At 55.0% G+C, this 23,196-nt stretch overlaps 2 protein-coding genes across 2 annotated transcripts; both read left to right on the top strand.

Annotated features, from left to right (window-relative positions):
- PTMS (parathymosin) lies at window positions 410-5,259 on the top strand. Its single transcript, XM_018048558.1, has 5 exons — window positions 410-884; window positions 4,017-4,088; window positions 4,268-4,346; window positions 4,472-4,533; window positions 4,709-5,259. The coding sequence occupies exons 1-5, from the start codon at window positions 840-842 to the stop codon at window positions 4,757-4,759; spliced, it is 309 nt and encodes a 102-aa protein (XP_017904047.1). The 5' UTR covers window positions 410-839; the 3' UTR covers window positions 4,760-5,259.
- Window positions 6,729-13,283, top strand: LAG3 (lymphocyte activating 3). The gene is made up of 8 exons (XM_018048557.1): window positions 6,729-7,170; window positions 7,473-7,620; window positions 7,971-8,230; window positions 8,873-9,136; window positions 9,548-9,823; window positions 12,100-12,342; window positions 12,637-12,764; window positions 13,049-13,283. Exons 1-8 carry the CDS (start codon window positions 7,110-7,112, stop codon window positions 13,217-13,219), a joined length of 1,551 nt encoding a protein of 516 aa, XP_017904046.1. The 5' UTR covers window positions 6,729-7,109; the 3' UTR covers window positions 13,220-13,283.

The following is a 23,196-nucleotide window of genomic DNA, read 5'->3' as shown; positions in this document are numbered from 1 at the left end:
GGAAGTAGCTCCCGCCCTCTTCCTCCTCTTTCAGCTTTTGGTTTCTCAAATACCTGCCCGGCCTTTCCATCTGCTTTCCCCCCACCCCATCCTTTAGCAAAATCTCAGGGGCTTTTTTTTTTTTTGGAGGGGGTGTCGGCAGGATCCAGGCCATCCCTCTAGTCCGCCCCCAAAAGCCAGACTCGACGTTCGCAAGCAGTGGGTAGGGATTCGGGGAGGTCCCTCCCCGCAGGAACCCCACCCCTTGCCACCTCCGCGCCCCACTCCATTCTCCGCGACCACAGTCTCTCCATTTCCCCCTCCTAGTCTAGTGCTCCCTCCCGCCTCGCGCGCGCTCCCTCCCCTCGCTTTCATCCTCCTATCCCCACCTCTCCAACCTCCGCTTTCATCCCCCTCCCCTCTCCTCTCCTCCCAGCTCCCGCCTGCCCCACCCCTGGGAAGCCCCTCCCGTCGGGCAGCGCCGCTTTATAAGCGGGTTCCCTGCCCGGGGGCGGCCGCGGCTGGTCGGCGGCAGCTCTGCGGGTGCGGGGGCGGCGAGCCGAGGACCGAGCCACCACGGCCTAAGCGCGCCGGCCACCGCCCGCACCGCCCTTCCGCCCGCCCTCCGGACGGCCGCAGCCCTGCGGGTCTCCGCTCCAGACCCACCCCCGCCCCACCCCGCGCGCCTCTGCCGCCTCTTCCTGAGCCCCAGCTTGCCGAGCGGCCGCCGCTGCCGCTGTCGCCGCCGCCGCCGCCACCGCGCCAGGTTCCGGCCGCGGCCAGCCTCTGCCGTCCAGGGCCCTTCTGTCCAGGCCCCGGGACCCCGACTCCCCGCCAGCCCCGGCCCCGGCCCCGGCACCATGTCGGAGAAGAGCGTGGAGGCAGCGGCCGAGTTAAGCGCCAAGGTACGGGCGGGGTCGGCTGCGGCCCGGCACCCGCGCGCCCCCCGGGCTCCGCGCAGTCGTGCGCCCCTGGCCGCCCCCGACGGCCTCACACTGCTGACCGGACGCGGGGTCCCCGCGGACCCCACTCCACCCTCCCCCCGCGCCCCAGCCTGGCGCTGCCTGCCCCGCTCCGCGCGGCTCGCGCCAGCGCCCTCTAGCTTCCCGAGCGCCGCGCTCCCGTCTCCCGGCCCGGCCGCTCCGGCCCCGCGCGGTCCCCACCCCTCTCCGGCCCCGGCTCGCGCGCTTCCACTCCGGCCCGTGCCCGTCGGAGCTCTGCGCGTCTCTTCTACCCTGTCCCCTTCCCCGCGTCCCTCTCCGGTTCCCCGTCCCCCGTCTCCCCTTCCAGTCTGACCTCACCTTCCTCTGCTAAGCGGTTTGAGAGCCTCTGGTGTAAACAGGGCTCTCCCGGGAGGCTGCTCCTCGAGGCCCCTCCCCTCGAGGCCCGACCGTCTCTCGCTCCTCTGCTCAGACAGCTACTGCCTCTATTTTCTCCTTCCATCTGTACCCATTCCTTCCTCCACTGGCCTTCAGCTTTCCTAGTCCCCATAACCGTCCTCCAGCATCTCCCCCCACACTTAAAGGATCTTGAATTCCTGAATATCTGAAGAGGGCCGGCACTAGCCTTCGAAAAAGCTGGGGCTGCTTAGCACTGCATGGCATGGCATCGCGCCGCCCCTGCTCTCATCAGCTCCCTTCCCCGGCCTCATCCCTTCGCCCTTTCCTCTCTTCCAGCCTTCCTCTAATTTCCCTAGGGAACCCGCTCAGTGTCGCTTGGGGAAATTAATTCGGCCAGGGTTTGGGGGCTGGGAGCCCGACCTTGGGCGGGGGTGGCTGCTGAGGAGGTCACAGAGGTCTCCCGGAGGCCAGGGAAGTGAAAGGGGGAACCAATGGGATTGGAGGCAGTGGGAGAGAGGGGCTCCGTGTGAGAGCTGACAAGGTGTGCCAAGCGGCCCTCCGGTGGCATGTGACTTCACTGAGTAGGTGTCTTTGTGTGTCTGAAATCCAGCGAGTGTGTGGGACTGCCCGTGTCAGTTACATGTGTGCATGCAGAGACGTAGCTGTTCCGGGGCCCTGTTGCCGCTTTGTGAGTGGCGAGTGGCTCCACTGTGCCCTTGTGCTGCCTCGAGAGTGTGTGCCAGAATGCCCAAACACCGGGCCATGTGTCTCCGGATCGCGTGGGCGCCCCTCTGTGCCGTGAGTGTGAATCAGTGTCAGCCTGTGTCAGTGTGTGTGCCTGTGCTGAGTAAATGAGGCCAGAGAGTTGCTTAGCACAAGACCTAGGTCACATACCCCCCTGGAAAAGGGATCATAAAAGGACAGTGACCAGAAGGACAGGACGGGGCCAGACAGGGCAGGAGAGGGCCCGGCCCCTTGGACTTTGGCCTCTGGTAGACTCCCTCCCTCCCTGGCACTCACTCACTCTCCCCCACTGCATCAGCCCCATGAGAAACTTGGGCCAGGGCCATGCAGATCTGGTGCTGGGACCCCCAAAGAGAAGCTAAGGCTCCCCAAGCCAAGGCTGTAGGGGGAAGCCCACCAGGTAGGAGAAATGCCATAGTGACCATCTGGCAGAGAAATGAGGACAGCAAAGTGGCATGGGGAAACGAAGTTGGAGTGAGAGGAGCTAGTGTTTTGTGTGCCCCATAAAGGGAGAAGGGAATTGAGTGTCCTGCCTGGCCAACCACCCCCACACCAAACCTCTCTTACCCCCAACCCTGCTCCAGAAAGGACACACCCTCCTAGGGTGATCCACTCACCCAGAAAACTTCCATCCCCATGGAATCGGATATAGAGTTGCACACCAACACCAGATCCCACCTGATCATCCAGAGCACCACAGTGCCTGCCAAGGGGTGGGGTGGAGAGAGGACTGGAATGTCAATGGGAAGAACGGATGTGGTGTCCCCAGAGACTAGGACTCTCGTGAGCACCTCTCTCAGCCACATCACATCAAGACAAGACGTCAAAGGTGTGCCTGCTGGGGTCTTGAGGAGGAGAGAGGGACCAGTGTGTAGAGGGAGGGGACTCCAGGCAGGTACCTTATTCTCACCGGCTTTCCCATCCCACCCACACAGACCTTATGTCTCTTCCTGTACCATATCCTGTCCCATAGACTTCCCCTTCCACGGTTCCCTTACTCTGCTCCCCCTACATCCCCCAGAAATGGTCACTCCTGCCCTTCTACACACCAGCGCATGTACCACACCAGGGTACACACTGTGCCCATGCACACACTCCAGGTGGTCGGGAGGAGGAAGCCCCCTTGGCCAGGAGTGGGCAGAGGTGAGAGAGGGCACTGGGAGTTGTCCCCCGGGGGCTCTCCCTATTCCTGTAGCGTTGTGCCAGGTAGGAGCCTGAAGATGAGGGAGGCACACAGATGGAGAGAAACAAAGCCTTTCGAAGCTGAGGGGGAAGCGAGAAGGGATGCCCAGGAGAGAGTCCTCCGGAAAAGGCCCCAGAGGTAGACAAAAGGCAGAGCCGGGCCTGCAGTGGGAGGGGGCAGGCGAAGGAGGGACCTCAAGAGGGGGTGGGGCGTCAGGGCTGCGAGCAGATGGAGGGGGATTTGCTTTGCTGAGCTGAACTCTTCAGCCGGTGAGGCTGGGCAGAGCTTGGTGGGGGTGGAAAGCGATTACCTTGACTGCCTTTCCCCTGGCTTCATCACTCTTCCTCCTCCCTTGGGGAAGCGGTCTGGTCTCAGCCCCTTCGTGGCAGCGGCGAGCCTGGGACCTCTGCTGGGCCTCTGAGCCGCCCTGGCCACCTTTTCCATTTTCCACCCCTCTAGGCTTACTGGGGCTTCCCTGGTGACTCGATGGTAAATAATCTGCCTGCAATGTGGGAGACCTGGGTTCAATCCCTGGGTCGGGAAGCTGCCTGGGAGAAGGGAATAGCAACCCAACTCCAGTATTCTTGTCTGGAGAATCCCATGGACAGAGGAGCCTGGCGGGCAACAGTCCATGGGGTCGCAAAGAGTCCGATTGGACTGAGCAACTTGACACACAAGCTCACTGCGGAGGGAGAAGCGCAGCTGGAGGGAATTAAGGGCAGCAGATCATGTGTGGTCAGAGGAAGGTGACCTCTTTCTCTCTCTTGTAGGACCTGAAGGAGAAGAAAGAGAAGGTGGAGGAGAAGGCAGGCCGGAAAGAGCGAAAGAAAGAGGTGGTGGAGGTGCGCAGGGGTCACCTGCCCACTGGGCCCCCAGCCACGTTCCCCCGGGGCCCGCCTTTCCGTGACCCCGCCCACCAAGTCGCCCCGCCCCGGGGGCCCGCCCAGGCCCCTTACCATTGGTGGGGACGATGGGTGGAGGCACTGGCTAACCTGCCGCCTCCCTCTCCCGGTCCCCGCAGGAGGAGGAGAACGGCGCCGAGGAGGAGGAAGAAGAAACTGCCGAGGACGGCGAGGAGGAGGACGAAGGGGACGAGGAAGGTGGGGAGGGGCGAGGAACCGTCAGGGCGGGTTTGAAGAACTAAAAGCAGGGCTGAGGGCCGCCACAGGGGGTCTCTGCTGGAGCTTCCAGCCCTTCCCCCAATGACCCATTTCTGGCTCCTCAGATGAGGAAGAAGAAGAAGATGAGGACGAAGGGCCCGCGCTGAAGAGAGCTGCTGAAGAGGAGGTTTGGGCAGGGTTGCGGGCTTGAGGGGCTGTCAGGGATGCAGCAGGGCCGGGAGCCCTTGGATTTGGACCGAGATGACGGTGGTGCAGGGGTGCAGGGCGGGGTGGGCTGGAGCAGGACAGGGGGCGGTCCCTCTCCTGGTTGACAGCTACCCCAGCTCTTTCCCTCTCCACAGGATGAAGCGGATCCCAAGCGGCAGAAGACAGAAAATGGGGCGTCGGCATGAGCCCCCTGCCAGTGGGCTGGGGGTGGTGGGAGGCCCCTCGGGGCCTGGAGGTGGGGGTGGGGAGCGCCGCGTGCAACCACTCTTCACCTGGCTCCCTGCTCTGGGCCCCGCGCCAGAGTTGCCGCCCTCTCTTCCCCCCAGCCTTCTCATGCCGCACCTACTTCCTCACTGCCATCTTCCACCTCCTTACCTGCTCCATCTGAGCTCCCCAGCTGGTCCCCAGTCACCGCCTCCCTCGTTCCTCTCTTCCCGCCCTTCCCACAGCCAGCCTCTCCCTCCTTCAATAGCCTCTCCTTCCTAACCTCTGCATCCCAGCCACACATCATCCTGCCCTGCCCATCCCTACCCTGCCTGATCCCTGGGTCTCCTCCCTCAGATCCCTTTCAGACAGCGCCAGGACGGGGTGGGGCCAGGGTTGGGGCCGCGCCCCACAGCTGCCCCCCTCCCCTCCCCTTTTTTTGTATAATTTAATAAAGAAACGGTCGCGCTTCTGTTTTTAACCTGTCTCCTGCTTTCCCGGGACAGAGCGAGGAGGGTGGCCCAGGGCACATTCTGTCTGGACCCTTCCCCTCTGAAAAAGCAGCAGTACCTTCCTACCACCCCACTCTCCACCCCCTTGAGAAGATAACTGCTGCACTCCGGGGTGGACAGGGGGCGCTGTGGCTCTGAGAGCCGACTGGCGTCCTGGTTTTGAGTTCCTGGTGATGCTCCTCCCAGCCATACACACCCCCTGTGCTGCGAGCCCACACCAGGCTAGACACTGCTGAGCCCAGTGGAAAGCTACCAAGCCCTACTGTGCTGAGCCAGGCACAGAAGTAGCCTCAGAAACAGGAAGTTGTGCCCCTGAAGTGGGAGAGGGCAGGCGGCCTAAATCTTGGCCTCCTTGGACACAGTGAGAGTTGGCTGGCACTGAGGAAGTCAGCTACCTCCTGGTCAAGCTGGGAAAACTCCAGGGCTCTTGTGGTCCCAGGCCTGCTTGAGTTTTGGCTCCTTAGCCTGGGCGGGGTAAGGAGCATGAGTTCCCCTCTGGCCTTCTCAGGCTTCCTTTCCTAGTTCTGCTTCAGTTTTTCCTGAGTTTGAGCTGCAGGATTTCTGCATTTTTTCCATATCACCCTCTCAGTTCAGAAGCTCTGGACTGGGAGAGCCTGCTGATTACACAGAGGTCTAATCACAGGAGTGTGTGATTCATTGATGCCATTCACCCCAAAAGATAAGACTGAGAACTTCATTGGCAGTCCAGTGGTTAAGACTATAGGCTTCCACTGCTGGGCGTGAGGGTTTGATCCCTTGTCAGGGAACTAAGATCCTGCATGCAGCATGGCCAAAAAATAAAGATGAGAAGACACATATATAGTCACCTGGCATCAGGACTACACACACACAACTTTTGTCTTCACGTTCCCTGACCCTGGCAAATTGTTTAATCTCTGATCCTGCCTCAGTTTATGCATCTGTACAATGGGGGGTAAGATTAGATTTCATGAGTTACTGTACAAAGTGCCCTGCATTGCAATGCCCAGTATATAATGAAAACAATAGTACAGTGTAGCTATTCTATCCCCTGTGCTTAGGTGTGCCCTTCAGACCTAACATCTTTTAGAGTTCAATAAAGCTTCTAGGGGTCATTTGATGGGTGGGGAGGCAGGTGGACAGGGTAATGAAGTTCTGGGACATAAGGGATGAGCACCAAGGGAAGGGCTTGCCAAGAAAGTATGAACCTGGGGCCTGGGGAGGCAATTCAGAAATGAGCAAATGGGTACTTCGAGGCAGAGGCAGAAGTTCCCCCGGGAAAGAGAACAGTCAAGGGTGGGGGAGGGGGAGGGGGCGGTGGGGACACCCAGGACTGAGGAAATAAACAAGGGGAGCGCCACCACAAGGGTGGAGGGTAACGCTGCTGGGAATCAGCCCCCTCAGACTTTCCACTGCGAAGCGAAACTGTGAGCCCTGGGGTGTTGGGGGGGGGGCAACGGGGAGGGGAAGTGGGGAAGGTGGAGGGAAGGCAGGACAGGGGCCAGGGCCCTGGGAGCAGTAGAACAGCCTCAGCTCAAGACAGCCACTGGGCCTACCCCTGCCCGCACCCTGCTCTTCCCTGGGGGCCCCAACCCCTCCCCTGACCCCGGCCTCAGGCTGCCTGATCTGGCTAGCTCTCCTCTAGACTTCAGCTTCTGGTCACTGGTTCCTCCCTCTCTCTCCAAGCCTCCATCCCTCTTTTCTAGATTCTCTTCCTCTGGCTCCTTCCTTGCAGAACCTCTCTTTCAAACTTGAGTCTTTCCCCACTTTCAACTTTTGTCTTTCCCCACTTTCCAACCTCTTCCCTTTGGAGGGCTGTGTGGTCCAGGCCTCGGGGGAGATGCTGTGGGAGGCTCGGTTCCAGGTCTGGCTGTTTCTGCAACTCCTATGGGCAGCTGCAGGTAAGATGGGGACGACTCTCTGGGAGGGTTGACCTCCAGATCCATAGCAGAGATTCAGCAGGAAGCTCCCGGTGACCACACAGATGCCAAGGTCCTTAGATTGGGTGGATTCTCCTATGCCTTCCTCGGGGTCATTTTCAGCCCCTAAAGCCTCTCTTCATCTCTCCCTTGGCAGGGAAGGGGCAGAAAACCAAGGTCTCCCTTCTCCCCAGTTTCTCCCTCGGGAAACACTGAGGCTCCTTCTCTGCTTTGAAGTCTCTAGGCTCATGGCCCCTCCCCTTGGCCTCTCTTTTCCTCCCCAGTGGAGGCTCCAGAGCCGGGGGCAGAGGTCCCAGTGGTGTGGGCCCAGGAGGGGGCTCCTGCCCAGCTCCCCTGCAGCCCCACAATCCCCCTCCAGGATCTCAGCCTTCCGCGGACAAGACAAGTCACTTGGCAGCATGTACCAGAGAGGTATGCACCCCAAACTGCGATGACAGGGACCCCCAGATTCAGCGGTAATGGCATCTAGATTTAGTCTCTAAAGCCCAAGCCAGCCCTCTGTAAATACAGAGGTGCCCCCCATTCCTGCCCCTCCCCCCATCCTCTGCAGACTGCTACTCTCACACCTGCATCCCCAGGCACGGCTGCCTCTCCAGTAGTGGATAGTGCTGGCCCAATCGGAACGAGGGGACAGGACGGTTAGCAGTTCAGAAATCTTCCGTTTGGGTGGGCTCCTTCATCCTCAAGGTGTGGTTGGACTGCCTCTTCCCCGGGGCTTCTTCCCCTCGGATTTCTCAGTCCCATCTTTCTGTCCCGTCCAGTGGCTCCGCGGCGCCCACCCCTCGGGGTCCCGGGCCCCGCCGCTACACAGTGCTGAGGCTGGCCCCCGGAGGCCTGCGCATTGGCAAGCTGCCCCTGCAGCCCCGCGTGCAGCTGGAAGAAATGGGCCTCCAGCGCGGGGACTTCTCGCTGTGGCTGCGCCCGGCCCGACGCGCCGACGCCGGCGAGTACCACGCCGCCGTGCGCTTCGGGAACCGCGCCCTTGCCTGCCGCCTCCGTCTGCGCGTGGGCCAGGCGGCGGGTAGGTGGGGGCGGGACGCGGGGAGCGAGGCTGGGAGGAGGGCGCCTGGTATCCCGCCGCCCAGGAGGCAGGAAGGGCAGGGCAGAGGCTGCTTGTGCTTCTAAGGATGCGCCCCAGGCCCTGCCGGAGAGCTTCCAGCCCAGGGGCGGAAGGGGGTGGTGAGCCTGCCTGCAGGATGGGAGGTGCCCCCAGACAAGCACGTGTGTTGGGGGGAGGGCTCGGTGGAGAGATCGTATCACCCCTTGAGCTCTCCTTCCCCCACCCACAGCTGGAGTGCCAGGGTGGAGGAGGGGAGGCACCCCTTGGAGGGGAGACTGAGCCGCTGGAGTGACTCAATTTAGATACCTGTAACTCCGAGAATGGGCTTAGGGAGATCCTGAAGCAAGACCTGGAGAAGCGGAGGGTAGCCCAAGCCAAGTGAACTGGAGGCAGGGGGCGGGGGAAATAGGCACCGGACTCCTGGGCTTGTATTTGAAGCACCTCCAGGGGCCAGGCTCTGGGCTGGATAGATGGTCTGGAGGAGGGTTGGGAGGGAGAAGACAAGGAGGTCTACAACCAGGTACCTGTTTCCGGGAGCTTCCAGCTTAGCTGACCTGACGTATTGGGCAAGCAAGCTGATCAACCTTCTCTGTCTTTGTCCAGTGACCGCCAGCCCCCCAGGGCCTCTGTGGACCTCCAGCTGGGTCGTCTTGAACTGCTCCTTCAGCCGCCCTGACCTCCCAGCCTCGGTGCACTGGTTCCAGGGCCCAGACAGAGTCCCTGTTCAGGAGTCCCCACATCACCACTTAGTTGGAAACTTCCTCTTCCTGCCCCAAGTCAGCTCCTTGGACTCTGGGACCTGGGGCTGCAGTCTCACCTACAGAGATGGCTTCAATGTCTCCATCACGTACAACCTGAATGTTCTGGGTAACTCCTCCAGTCTGCCTTCACACTTGACCACAACCCCTTCCTGCCCCCTGACACCTTCTGCTGACTTCTGAGCCCCCAGATCAAGTCTCCGGCAGCAGATGACAACCTGTGATTACTCTGGGCCTCGCTGTCCCACCCGTTTCTTTTTCTTTTATGGCCTTTCCTCAGCTTCTCCCCTTCGAGCTTTTCCCTCGGCCATCCAGCCTCCCTTGCCAGCCTTTGGTCTTCTGCTTGCCGGCCCGCATTTGGGCATTCTTGGCATCCTTTGTTCATCCACCTTGTTCTGCTCCTTAACACCCTTCAAACTGGACCACTTCCTTCGTGTTTCTGCCCGCCTCCCCTGCAGACCTAGTGCTCCAGCCCCTCTGTACTCCTCAGCTTTGACTCGAGGTTCCCTTTTCTCCACAGGCCTGGAGCCCCAAGCCCCTCTGACAGTGTACGCTGGAGCCGGTTCCAAGGTGGAGCTGCCCTGCTGCCTGCCTCCCGGTGTGGGGATCCAGTCTTCTCTCTCTGCCATGTGGACCCCGCCCGGGGGAGGCCCTGATCTCCTGGTGGCTGGAGACCGGGGCAACTTTACCCTTCGGCTGGAGGCTGTGGGTCAGGCCCAGGCCGGGACCTACACCTGCCGCGTCCACCTGCAAGGGCGGCAGCTCAGTGCTACTGTCACTTTGGCAGTCATCACAGGTTAGCAGGTGGGACAAGACAGGAAGGGCAGGTTGGTTGGGCAAAGACTGGGCAAGTCCACCTCATGATGCCAGCCCCCTGGGCACAATTGTGCAGGCTGCCCCCTTGGCCTCTTCTTTTCTCACCCCCGTATAATGAACAGAAACTGAAAATCTCCCCTGAGTCACTGGATAAATGTTCCACCCTTCTGTAAGGGACTCCCCAGCTCTGAATTGGGGGGAGGGTCAGAGAAGTTAGAAGGAGAGGTCACAAAAGTTTGAATGTTTCCAAAGAAGTAGAATATTTATTTTCAGAATTCTTACCCATTTTGGAGCCAGGGATTGAATTAAAGTTGCAGGAGGCAATCTGGACTGGGGGGAGTTGATAAATCAGTCCCTTAGTCAGCAAGTAGGGCTTCCCTGATAGCTCAGTTGGTAAAGAATCCACCTGCAATGCAGGAGACCCAGTTCGATTCCTGGGTCCGGAAGATCCACTGGAGAAAGAATAGGCTACCAATTCCAGTATTCTTGGGCTTCCCTGTGGCTCAGCTGGTAAAGAATCTGCCTGTAATGCAAGAGACCTGGGTTTGATCCCTGGGTTGGAAAGATCCCCTGGAGAAGGGAAAAGCTACCCATTTCAGTATTCCGGCCTGGAGAATTCCATGGACTGGATAGTCCATGGGGTTGCAAAGAGTCAGACATGGCTAAACGACTTTCACAGTCAGCAAATATTTACTGAATGAGGGCGTTTCAAGACAGTGTAGAAGAAACATAGGAGAAAACACCAGACTCAGAAAGTATGTGTTGATTGATCGGTAACTATCACAGCTTGTCCGAGTCTGCAGTGCTCATCTATAGCCACTAAATAGTAGTGCCACATAGGTAGTAAAGAAGCCACCTGCCACTGCAGGACACATAAGAGACACTGGTTCGATCCCTGGGTGGGGAAGATCCCTTGGAGGAGGACATAGCAGCCCACTCCAGTATTCTTGCGTGGAGAATCCCATGGACAGAGGAGCTTGGTGGACTATGGTCCATAGGGTTGCAAAGAGTCAGACATGACTGAAGCAACTTAGCATGTATGTGTGCACATAGTAGGTGCTTAATAATGTATATTGGTTGAATGAATAAATGAATCTACTAATAAATAACCCATATCTTGAAGACCAGGGCTGAATTTCCACTTGTTTCCCATGTGTCTCTACCTAGATATGGTACCCACACTCAGCCTCACTCTGAACCCCATCTTTTCCTCATACCCAGTCCTCTTGCTAAGTCACTTCTGCATCAGTAACTCCAATCATGTTTTACTCATCCTGAAACCTGGCCTCCTTCCTCCTAATCAGTTGCCACAGTCTGCCAGTTCTTTCTGTCCAAGGTCATCTTTTTTACTATTATGAATTTTTAAAATACCTACTCACGTCATTGTGGGGTGTGGGGTCTTCACTGTAGCATGCCAGCTTCTCTCTAGTTGTAGCATCAGAGCTTAGTAGTTGTGATGCAAAGGCCTAGTTGCCATGTGGGATCTTAGTTCCCTGACCAGGGATTGAAACTGTGTCTCCTGCATTGGAAGGATGATTGTTAACCACCGGACCACCAGGGAGAAATATTGTCTGTGTTTTACAGAGAAGGAACTTTCTCAAAGTCACATAGCTGGGAAGAGCCAGGTTGGGGCTAAACTCGGGTATCTATGCCATCAAGTCTTCAGGGGCCTGTACACCACGGTCAGCTCAAGGTCCTCCATCAGTTGTCTCCTCCCACCCCCTTCCCTCACCTCATGGCTTCCAGGTGCTCTATCTCTAGACCTAGGGATCGAACCCGGGTCTCCTGCATTGCAGGTGGATTCTTTCCCATCTGAGCCATCAGTTGGTCTGCTTTCTAGACATTCAGAAATGGAAATAGGGTTCATTTAGGGGACACAGATGTAAGCCATAGCATGGAGGCAGAAAAAGTGCAAAGTCTTCTGGGGACCAACTCACGTGACTGAGATTGGGGGTTCTGAGTCTTTGAATAAAAGTCATGAAAAAGAATCTGAAAAGATATCTGTTTATGTGATCCCTCCGGGCCAGTTTGAGTTTGAACATTCCCCCCGAGGCAGTAGGGAGCCTGGAAAGTTTGGGGGTAGCAGAGTGACCTGACCAGAGCTTTGTCTTGAGGAGATTAATTTGGCCTTGACCCTGATCTCCTCCCCTCAAGTTCACCCAGTCAGAGCCCAGGTGAATCAAGACTTGGGTGGAACCTATGCTTTCAAGGAATGGGGTCAGGTCCCCCAAAGATCTCTTCCCTCTGTTTTTTCAGTCACTCCCAAGCCCTACGGATCATCCGGCAGCCTGAGAAAACCCTTCTGTGCGGTGACTCCGGCATCCGGACAAGAGCGCTTTGTGTGGAGCCCCCTGGACAAGCAGTCTCAGAGGAGTTCCCCAGGCCCCTGGCTGCTGACACCGGACGCTAGACCCCCCTCTCGGCCCTGGCAATGCCGTCTGTACCAGGGGCAGAGACTTCTCGGGACTGCGGTGTACCTCACCGAGCTGTCTCATCCAGGTCTGAGACCCACAGCGCCACAACCCCAGCTCCAGACCAGCCCCCTCCACCCCACTTCCAGACCGAACCCCACCCCGACTCTTCCCTTTCCTACCAGGGAGCTGACTACGAGGTCTTCTCAAGGCCTGACCCACTTCCACCACGAATTAGCTGAGTGACCCTGGACGAGTCCCTTAAACTCTCTGGGTTTCATTGTCTGTAAAATATGGGAGTGTGGCTAGACGTCCCTCCAGCTGAGACCCCGTGTGTGGTGTGTGTGTGTGTCTCTGTTCAAATCCTGTTCTCTCTCCGTAGGTGCCCAGCGCTCCGGGAGAGCCCTGGGGGCGGCGAGAACAGCTCACCTCCCTCTCCTCATCCTTGGTCTCCTCTTCCTGTTTCTGTTGGTGACTGGAGCCTTTAGCTTTCACCTTTGGAGAAGACGGGTGAGCTGGGAACCTCCCTCCCCAGTCCTCAGCATGCTGTCTGGCACCCCTTTCTGAGGAAGATGAGCAAAGCGGACCCTGAACTTGCTTCAGAGTCCCTCTTCATGAGCCTCTGCGCTCCAGGGATGCCTTGGGCCCGAAGGACCCAAGGAAGGCTCACAGGGCGGTGTGGGGTAGGGGGTGCTGAGAGGCCTGGGACCAGATGGGCAGGGTGAGGGCTGGGAAGAATAGCTTCTTCCCTTTCCCCTCTTCCTCCTCCTACCCTCCATGTCTTCTTCCCACAGTGGCGACCCAGAAGATTCTCTGCCTTAGAGAATGGGACTCACCCCTCTCAGGCTTCGAGCAAGACAGGGGAGCTGGAGCCAGAGCTGGAGCCAGAACCAGATCCGGAGGTAGAACCAGAACCGGAACCTGAGCTGGAGTCTCAGCCACAGCTGCAGCTGGAGCAACCCTGACCTGCAGCAGGAAGCCACCCTTGTCTCCGCAGCTCAATCCAAATAAATTCCCCGTCAGCAGCAAGCCTGAGTCTGGCCCCTTCTTGCCTAGGGGATGTTCTGTCTTTGCCCAACCTCTGGGGCTCCCTTCTCACACCGGCCTTCTGACCTACTTTCCCCATCCAGGCTCACCTCTTCCCTTTTTCCGTTCCTGGTTTCTTGGAGAGTCTCTCTTCCTGGTCTCTCTCTCTGTCTTGCTCTTTCTCTCTCCTGAGTAGTCCTTTTCCTGAACGTCCGAGAAGCCCTCACTCCTCTAGCCCGTTCCTCCGTCCTTCCACTCACATTGTGCTGGCTGCCCTGGTTTCCTTTATTTTTGCTGTTTTGGACCCCCTACGTGCGCCTGACCTGGAGCACTGTCCTTGGCCCTCGGGCTGCAACGCACACACACACACACACACACTCTTGGAGCAGCCCTGCCAGTCTAGTCCTCTCCAAGAGGGGGTCTCTCAACCTTTCTGAGTGACAGCCTACACCCCACCCCACCCCCATGTTCCGCAGCCAGGGGCAACCTGTCTGTTCCCAGGCATGAGAACACACTGCCACCCAGCGGTCACTGTGTGTCACACACCACCGGAGGTCACAGAGCCGGGGCAGATTAGCAGTGCAGGGACCCGGGACCAGAGGGCTCAGCAGCTGGTGGGCTAGCTCTGTCTCTGTGGCTGCACTGTCCATGGTCTGCACATGAGCGTAACCTGGTAGTGGTCTCCTGCCTTGGGCACCCTCAGGGCACATCACTGGGGCCCCAGGGGAGTCCTGGGAACAAGTCCCCAAGTGGGGAAGAAAAGCAGACACTGGCTGCCGCTAAAGCTTCAGAGGTCAGGAGACCCGGTTTCTGATCCTGGATGAGCTGATGTGACCAGAGCTAGTCTCTGAGTCTCAGTTTCTTCACCTGTTAAATGGGATGATGACGCACCCAAAGGGGTTGTTGCAAACATCAGATGATAAAAGGGCCAAGCATCCATTTGTGAAGGAGAAGACCAGCAAGCCTGCCTGTCCCCCTCCCTCTGTCTTTCTGTTTGTCTGTCTAAGAGAGGAATGTTCCTCTGCGGCTTGAGAGACAGTGCTTTAGCAGAGCACATGCATACACACACGCACACACACACAGCGGGACTCAGCCCAACCGTACCCAGAGGGACCCAACCCTCCGCCTACAGTGTGTGGGCACCCAGCTTGGACTCAGGCTGAAGGGTCTGTCACTCTGGCTGAAGGGGAAACACAGGTCAAGTGGGCAGGAGTGGTTGTGCAGCAGCGCACGGACGTGGGTTGTTGCAAAGGGACAGCCTGCTGCTGTCCCCTACCCCCACCTCCTGCCACTTCCCGACCTGGTGTGCCCTGCTCAGCGACACAGACACAAACCACGCAGATGAAGACCTGCCCTGTGGAGGCACAATGGTCAGAGACTTTGGGACAGAACTGGGAGAGGGGCCTCTTCATGGCTGCAGAGCCCTGGTGGGGAGGGGCATCGGTTTGAGGGCACCTGAGGTTCCCAACCTTAGGATGGTGGTGACCCTTGTCTTGTCACAGGCAGAAGTGCACAAAAGAGGCTCTGGGCTGGCCAGGGATGGTGTCACTGTAAGGAGAGGCCTGAAGTCTCTTTGAGCATCCTGTCAAACACCATCCCCACCCCTTGCTGGGGGGCTGCCAGGAGACCCAAGACCTGCTCTCTGGGCAGGTTTTAAAGGAGCAGGGGTTTCCTGGAAAGTTCTGTGGGTGGCATTTTCCTCTCTGTGGGGTGACACCCTCTTGCCCTTTGGGCTTCTGAGAGGAGTCACTGAGGATTCATGGGCTCCGTGCAGGGACTTCCCCGATTTCCTGCACAAAGGGGACAGGGAGGGGACAGAGGCCACCTGCTCCTCCACCCACTGAGGAAGAGAAGAGCAGAGGGAGGAAGGAAGAGCAGGCAGGGGGTGGGGCCAGGGAACAGCAGCTCTCCTTTGATTAATTCTCCCCTCCCACTGTCTCTGAGGGGTCTCTCCTAGGGGGTCTCACATTCCTCCTCCTGCCCCTCTGGCCCCCAGCCCCACTCCCCAACCAGCAAGATAAGCTTGGACCCTTTTTGTGTCCTCTTAGGGCCTTCCAGGGAGCCAGGTAAATCCACCCTGTATTAGCAAGTTTATCTTCAAACCGATGTTCCAGGCTGGAGGGAGGGGAAGGGGCCACCAGGAGGCAGGGAGCCCATGGGGGCTGTGAGGGGAATCAGCTTAGGTCCTTGTTTAAAAGGAAGGGAGAGGAATTCCCTGGTGACCTAGTTGGTTAGGATTCCAGGGTTTCACTGCCAGGGCCAGGGTTCAAGCCCTGGTCTGGGAACTGAGATCCCACAAGCTGCGTGACACAGCCGAAAAAAAGAAGGAAGGGAGTGTGTTAGTTGTCTACTGCCGTGTCACAAGAGTTTCAGAGGTAACGAATCCGCCTGCAATGCAGGAGTTGCAGGAGATGCAGTCTCCACTCCTCGGTCGGGAAGATCCCCTGGAGGAGGGCATGGCAACCCACTCTAGTACTCTTGCCTGGAGAATCCCATGGACAGAGGAGCACAGCGGGATACAGTCCATAGCATTGCAAAGAGTCGGTCACGACTGAAGCAACTTAGCATGCACACCCTAGAGTCTGTGCTCTGCGATAAGAGAAGCTACCGCCGTGAGAAGCCTGTGCGCTGTGGCTAGAGAGTAGCCCTGGCTCTCTGAAACTAGAGAAAAGCCACGCAGCAATGAAGACCCAGCACAGCCATAAATAAATTAAAAAAGAATTTTTTTTAATGGTCTACATAAAAAAAAAATCTTAAAAACAAAAAGGAGGCAGGAATTGTAGGGGCTTTCTTGCACCCTGCCATGCTGGTGAGGAACAGTGCCTGAAGGAGAAATAGGCCAAGATGGGGAAGAGGCCTCTATGACTTCCCCATCCCCAGTCCTGCAGGGACCTGCTGGGCCCCCTCCAGGTCTGCCATCCAGAGTTCTGGAGGCCAAACAAGGTCCAGGGCTTGGCCAAATCAAGTGTGTCAGCCGAGAGGCCACCTGGTGCTCCTTCAGGTCTGCCAGAGTGTCCCCCACCCTGACCTGGTCTGCTCATCTCCTCCGGACAGGACAGTTCCAGAAAGTTCTCTGCCCCATCTATCTTACCAACCAGAGGTATTGGGGTTCAGGCGCACAGAAAGGAGGTGATTTAGGTTTCCCTGGGAGGCCCCACCCCATGACAGGGCTCAGCCTTTGAAGGGAGGGAGGTTGGGGTGGGGGCTGGGCTTTGCCTGCTCCACTCTGCGGCTGACAGTTTCTTCAGGGCCTGCAGCTGCCAGCTGGCTGGGCCCGGGCTGGGCTCAGAAATGTGCCTGCTCACACTGCCTGTGGGGCGGGAGGCCTGGGAGCCACCCTCCCAGAGTTGCATAAAGTCAGGAGGAATGTGGCCAGGGAGGAGGTGGCTCAGCCTTGCCAGACTCTGCCTCCCTAGGAACAGCTTCTGTGGTGACCCCTCCCCACCTCCCTCCAGCTCCCAGCCCCCAGCCCTGCCCCACCGCCTTGCAGAGGCTGTGAGTGCAGCTGCAGAGTAACTGGTGGGGAGGTCACCGCAGGACCGCACCTGGGACTTCCGACCTCTGGGCTCTGAGAGCCGCCCTATCCCAGCACTATGTCAGCAGCCTGGCCTCCATGTCTTGTTCCCCCACCCTGACTTGGCCTTCCCTACCACCTGGAGGGAGACAAAACACACGCAGTAAAAATAGCTTCGTATCAGGAACTCTATCAGGAGATTTCTGGAAATCCCCAAGCTCCATTCCTACAGTCATGTGAGGGGGCAGAGAGCTTAATTGTGTTTGCTGCTTCTGTAGAGTGAGGATAGTCCCATTTGCTGAAAAGGTCCGGCGTGTGCTAACAAAGGTGAAATAGCTGTGAAAGAGGAAGATCTCTCTCCAGGTGTGAGGGATCCTGGTGAGGCTGCCTCAGAAGCCCCAGATGACCTGATGGCCTCACACCCCCTCCACTCCCTTGGCCTCGTCCTGGTCTTTTTTCTTTCTTTCTTTTTTAATATTTATTTGTTTATTTATTTGGCTACACTGGGTCTTTTGTTGTGACACTTGGGATCTTCAATCATCATTGTGGCATCCAGAATCTTTAGTTTAGCATACGGGGTCTAGTTCCCTGACCAGGGATCGAACCTGAGCGCCCTGCACTGGGAGCAAGGAGTCTTAGCCACTGGACCACCTTTTTTTTTTCATTTGAAGTATTGTTGATTTATAATATTATATTCATCTCAACAACATTGTGATGCAATATTTTTATAGATTATACTTCATTTAAAGTTATTACAACCTACTGTATAGCTCAGGGCACCCCACTCAGTACACTGTGATGACCTAAATAGGAAGGAAATTCAAAAAAGAGGAAATATATGTATATGTATGGGTTTGATCCCTAATCAGGAAGATCCTCCAGAGGAGAGCATGGCAATTCACTCCAGCATTCTTTCCTGGAGAATCCCATGGCCAGAGGAGCCTGGTGGGCTACAATCCATGGGGTCGCATAGAGTCACACAGAGTCGAACACAACTAAAGTGACTTAGCATGCGTGCACGCATGCATCGGTATAGCTGATTCACTTTGCTGTACAGTAGAAACAACAACATTGTAAAGCAACTATATTCCAATAAAAAATGATTTAAAAAATAGTTATTACAAAATGTTGGCTATATTTCCCTGTGCTATATGATATGTTCTTGTTCCTTATTTATTTTATACATAGTAGTTTGTGTCTTTTAACCCCACATCCGTATCTTGGAGGCCTCTTTCTTACTGCAGAGGAGAGCTAGTAGGGTGAGGGGGGACCATCCAGGGAGGCAAGTTCAAATCCATCAGCTGTGATTACTAGCTTTGTGACTGCTAGTTCCCTGGTGGCTCAGCAGTAAAGAATCTACCTGCAGTGCAGGAGACACTGGAGACCTGGGTTTGATACTTGAATCAGGAAGATCCCTGGAGGAGGAACTGGCAACCCATTCCAATATTCTTGCCAGGAAAATCCCAAGGACAGAGGAGCCTGGCAGCTACAGTCCATGGGGTCGCAAAGAGTTGGACATGACTGAGCGACTGGGCATGAGCAAGTCTCTTAAAATTTCCAAGCCTCAGTTTCCTTATCTGTGTGGTCTGGAAAATAACACTTTTGCCCTATCACTGATATAACAGTTAAATAAAATACACAACTATGGAAATGTTCTAAATGTTCAATACATTTAGAACAAACTTGCTGTCTCTTCCCCTTTTCTTTTCCTGTTTGAAAACCCCAAGGACCAGTGCCTCAAAAGCCAGGTTCCTTGGGCATCGCTTCCTGGGAATGCATCTTCATAGGCAGTCCCGGGCCACAGACCAAGAGCTGGGTGGCATCACACAATCTGTCCAGTCCATCAGTTGCAAACTGGTGGGCCTTGAGCTCCATCCAGCCCTTAGAAGGCTTTGGGTGATTTATTCAGTGTTAGAACAAAACATAAAATTAGTTGCCAACATCAAAATGAAGAGATATTACATAAATGTCTGGTTTTCCACCTTCCCTTGAAATTTTGGCAGAGGCTGGAGACTCTGGGATCACATTCCGGCACAACCTCCACTGTCAGCTCAGCTGGAGCTGTGCGGTTAGTGGCTGCCCTCATTAGCTGAGGCAGGGCCTCCGTTTACCTCGGTCCTCACCCCTCTGCTTACTACCAGCCTGCTTTTCTCAGCTATAATACCAGCAGGCTCCTACAGACCTTTAAGTCTGTGACCCTTATTTCAGCCCCTCCGCATTCATTTAGAAAGTATTCAACAGCCCGTGGCTTGGGGAGTGGGAAGCAGAGAGTTAGATTTAAGGGGGACAGAGTTTCAGTAGGGGGAGATAAAAAAGTTTTGGAGATGGATGCCAGTGATGGTTGTATAACAGCATGAAGGTACTTAATGCCCACAGAAGTGAACATATGAAAATGTTTAAAATGGTAAACTTAATGGGATGTGTATTTACCCTCATAAATTTAATATTGATCAATATCAATAAAATTTAATACCTAAGAAAGTATTCAAAGGGTGGTCCAGTGGTTAGGACTCCATGCAGGGGATATGGGTTTGATTCCTGGTCGGGGAACTAAGATTCCACATGATGTGTGGAGTGGCAAAAAAAATTATATATATATATATATATATATATATATATATATATATATATATTTGACAAGAATTAACAGTCTACCAGGCCCAAGACACTCTGCTGGGTGCTAAGACAGACAAGGTCCCTCCTGCAGCCCCTGAAGTGGACTGAAATGAGGTGAAGTGGAAGTCGCTCAGTCGTGTGTCTGACTCTTTGCAGCCCCATGGACTGTAGCCCACCAGGCTCCTCTGTCCATGGAATTCTACAGGCAAGAATACTGGAGTGGGTTGCCATGTCCTTCTCCAGGGGATCTTCCCCACCCAGGGATCAAACCTGGGTCTCCTGCATTGCAGGTGTCTTTACTGTCTGAGCCATCAGGGAGGAAGCCAGTGCAACAGATACTAAATAAGAATTTCATAATTATTTCACTTGGACAGTTGCTTCCATGGAAGAAGCTATATATACAGTGTTCTAGGAGATCTTACCATAAGGGAACCTTCATTCAACTGGGGCACCTTGGCATCCTTCTCAGACTATGAGGACGGGTCACGTGGAGGATGAGGGTGTGGAGCAAGATACAAACAGTGATTCTGCTGCTGGGGTCTATTTACTGCTCCCCACCCCTACCCCTCACCTCTGGATCACCCACCTCCAGGCTTCTTTCAGAGGAGAAATTAATTTCATTTTCATTTCGGCCTCTGTTGTATTGAATTTTCTTTCACTTTTACCAGGGCCCAGATGGTTACTGGGATATGCTTTCTGGAAGCCTTTCTCAACCCCCCAGTTGAAATAAAGCTCCCTGGGACTTCTCTGGTGGTCCAGTGGTTAGGAATCTGCCTTCCAATGCAGAAGTTCTGGGGAACTAGGACCCCACATACTGTAGGGCAACTCCTGAGCCTGCAGGCTCTGGAGCCCCCATGCCGAAAGAGCTCACACACTGCATCTAAGACTCGACACAGTCGAATAAATATTTTTTAAAAAAAGAAAGAAAGGTTCCCTATGATGCTGCCCTAGCACGCTGTGTGTCTCCCTTTGTAGCCCTTCTCCAGTTGTGATGGAATTATTAACTACGTAGGGTCCATGCCACAGGCTTGAGAGTAATCATGTTTGGTTTATGTAGCATCACATCCCCGGGTTCCTTGGGCTTCCCCTGTGGCTCAGTGGTGAAGAATCTGCCTGCAAGGCAGGAGAGGGAGGAGACGTAGAAGACCGAGTTTGATCCCTGGGTGGAAAAGATCCCTGGAGGAGGGCATGGCAACCCATTCCAGTATTCTTGCCTGGAGAATCCCATGGACAGAGGACCTGGTGGGCTGCAGTCCAAGGGGTCACAAAGAGTCAGACAGGACTGAAGCGACCAAGCACGACAGCATGCCCTGGGTTCCAGCAGATGTCTTGGGCTGGTAAACATGGCATGCTTGTTGAATACACAAATGAATGGAGAGAATTGGGCCGGGTCAGGGGTCACAATCTTGAATGCTTACTGGAGGCCACATAAATGAGAAAAGCAGGCAGGTGGTGTGTAAGACGGATGTTTGCATTCTTGCCCAAAGGAGGACAACCACACTCCCTTGAGGGACGCACCCTAGAGCTTGCACCTAACCCCTGCACTTACAAACTTATATCCATTAACCAAAACGGAGTCATTCAGGGACTTCCCTGGTGGTCCAGTGGCTAAGACTCCTCGCTGTCAATGTAGGGGACCCAGATTCAATCCTTGGTCAGGGAACTAGATCCCGCATGAAGCAACTAAGAGTTCGCAGGCCTCAACTGAAGACCCTGAGCGTTGCAACAAAGACCAGCCAAGGCAAAAAAAAAAAAAAAGACTTGAGTCATTTAGCCATACCCAGCTGCAAAGGAGGCTGGGGAATATAACTTAAATGTAACGTAAATCTGGGCAACCATGAGCTCAGCTAAAAATTGAGGCTTCTATTATCAGGAAGAAGGAGAAAATAGGTTTAGGGGACAACTAAAGGTTTGTGCAGAGAGATAACTAAGACCTAAAGAGTGGAAACAAAATTTCCAGATTAGTGGGGTTCTCACTGTGTGATCCATGGGGGACCCTGAGGCCCTTTCAGGGAGTCTGCCAGATCAAGCCATTTTCATAAAAATAATAGGACATTATTTGTCCTTGTCACTACGTTAACATTGCAGAGATGTTGCAAAAACAATCTAGGTTAGACTGCTGCCTTAGCACAAACCAAGGTGGTGATGCCAAACCATGCTAAGGTCATTGTACTTTCCACTGTCAGGCACTTGTAGCAAAAAAAAAAAAGAAAAACAACTAATGCCAGTTTCGATTTAGAGTGTTCTTGATGAAGCAGTATATATACTAATGTTATTAACTCTCAATTTTTGGGTATACTGTGTTATGAAAAGAGAAGTAGCAGAAAGCGCTTTAGCTGCAACAAACCACAATGGTTGTCTCAACAGAAACACTTGTATTCGTTGTTGGAGTTGAAAACTGAACTAGCCACTTTTGTTGTCAGTAGGCGAATGCCAGGATGACAGGCGCGTACTGGAGTGATCACTCAGGCTGTTGAGCAGATGACGGTCTGCAGGAAGGCAGGAAAGAGACACCAGGAGACCAGGGGGAGGCAGGAGCTATTGCCCAAGTGAAGGATGAAGATGGCGCCTTGGACTCGAATGGTGGCGGTGGGGCAGAGTGACTCTGACAGACTTCAGAGCTACTTAGAAGGTGATGTCCCAGGGAATTGGGAAACAAATACTCAGGAGGTGCTGGCTGAGGAACGAGTCAGAGATTACACACAGGGACTTCCCTGGGGGCCCAGGGGTGAAGAATCTGCCTTGCAATACAGGGGACATGGGTTCAATCCCTAGTTCGGGAATTTAGATTCCGCATGTTGCCTGGAGAAGACCCTTGAGAGTCCCTTGGACAGCAAGATCAAACCAGTCAATCTAAAGGAAATCCACCCGAATAGTCATTGGAAGGACTGATGTTGAAGCTGAAGATCCAATCCTTTGGCCACCCGATGCAAAGAACTGACTCACTGAAAGAGACCCTGAGGCTGGGAAAGATTGAACACAAAAGGAAAAGAGGGCAGCAGAGGATGAGATGGTTGGATGGATCACTAACTCAATGGACACGAGTCTGAGCAAACTCTGGAGATAGTTAAGGACCAGGGAGCCTAGTGTACTTAATCCATGGGGTCACAGAGTTGGACATGACTTAGCGACTGAACACCAATGTCATGTGTATGGTAAAAAAAGAAAAAAAAAAAAAAAACAAGAACAACAACACAAAAACGCAACCAAACAAACAAAAAAATAAAATTAAAAAAAAAGAGAGAGCGGGGGTTGGGGGGCTTTCCTGGTGGTCCAGTGGTTAAGAATCCGCCTTGCCATGCAGGGGCAGCGGGTTTAATCCCTGGTTGGGGAACTAGGATCCCACAGGCCATGAGGAAACTAGGCCCTCATGCTACAACTACTGAGCCAGAGAACCATAATGAAAGATCCTGCTTACCCCAACTAAGACCTGACACAGTCAAATAAATAAATATTTAAAAAGAGATTACACCCAATTCCTTGGGTTTGAGCAGCTGAGTGGATGGTGGGCCCCTCACTGAGTGGGAAAGTTGAACAAGGAGTAGGTTTGGCGGGTAGTAACATGGAGGTGATGGGTTTGGTTTGGGAAGCTATTTGTTGGGTTTGAGTTTGCTATGTCTGCTGAACATCCAAACAGAGAGACCCCCATCTGGTGCTCATGAGAGATCTGAAGCAGAGAGAGACATTTGCGGACTGGCCGGAAATGAAGACTCACAGAAAGAAGCCCAGTCTATGGTCACTCTGACTGTCTCAGCTGCCCCTTCTTAGCCCCGGCCCTTTCTGCCA

This window comes from Capra hircus, chromosome 5, assembly GCF_001704415.2.
Source record: "Capra hircus breed San Clemente chromosome 5, ASM170441v1, whole genome shotgun sequence".
NCBI classification, from domain to species: Eukaryota; Metazoa; Chordata; class Mammalia; order Artiodactyla; family Bovidae; genus Capra; species Capra hircus.
Note: the sequence above shows the minus strand (reverse complement) of the source record. Positions and strands in the feature narration are given on the sequence as shown.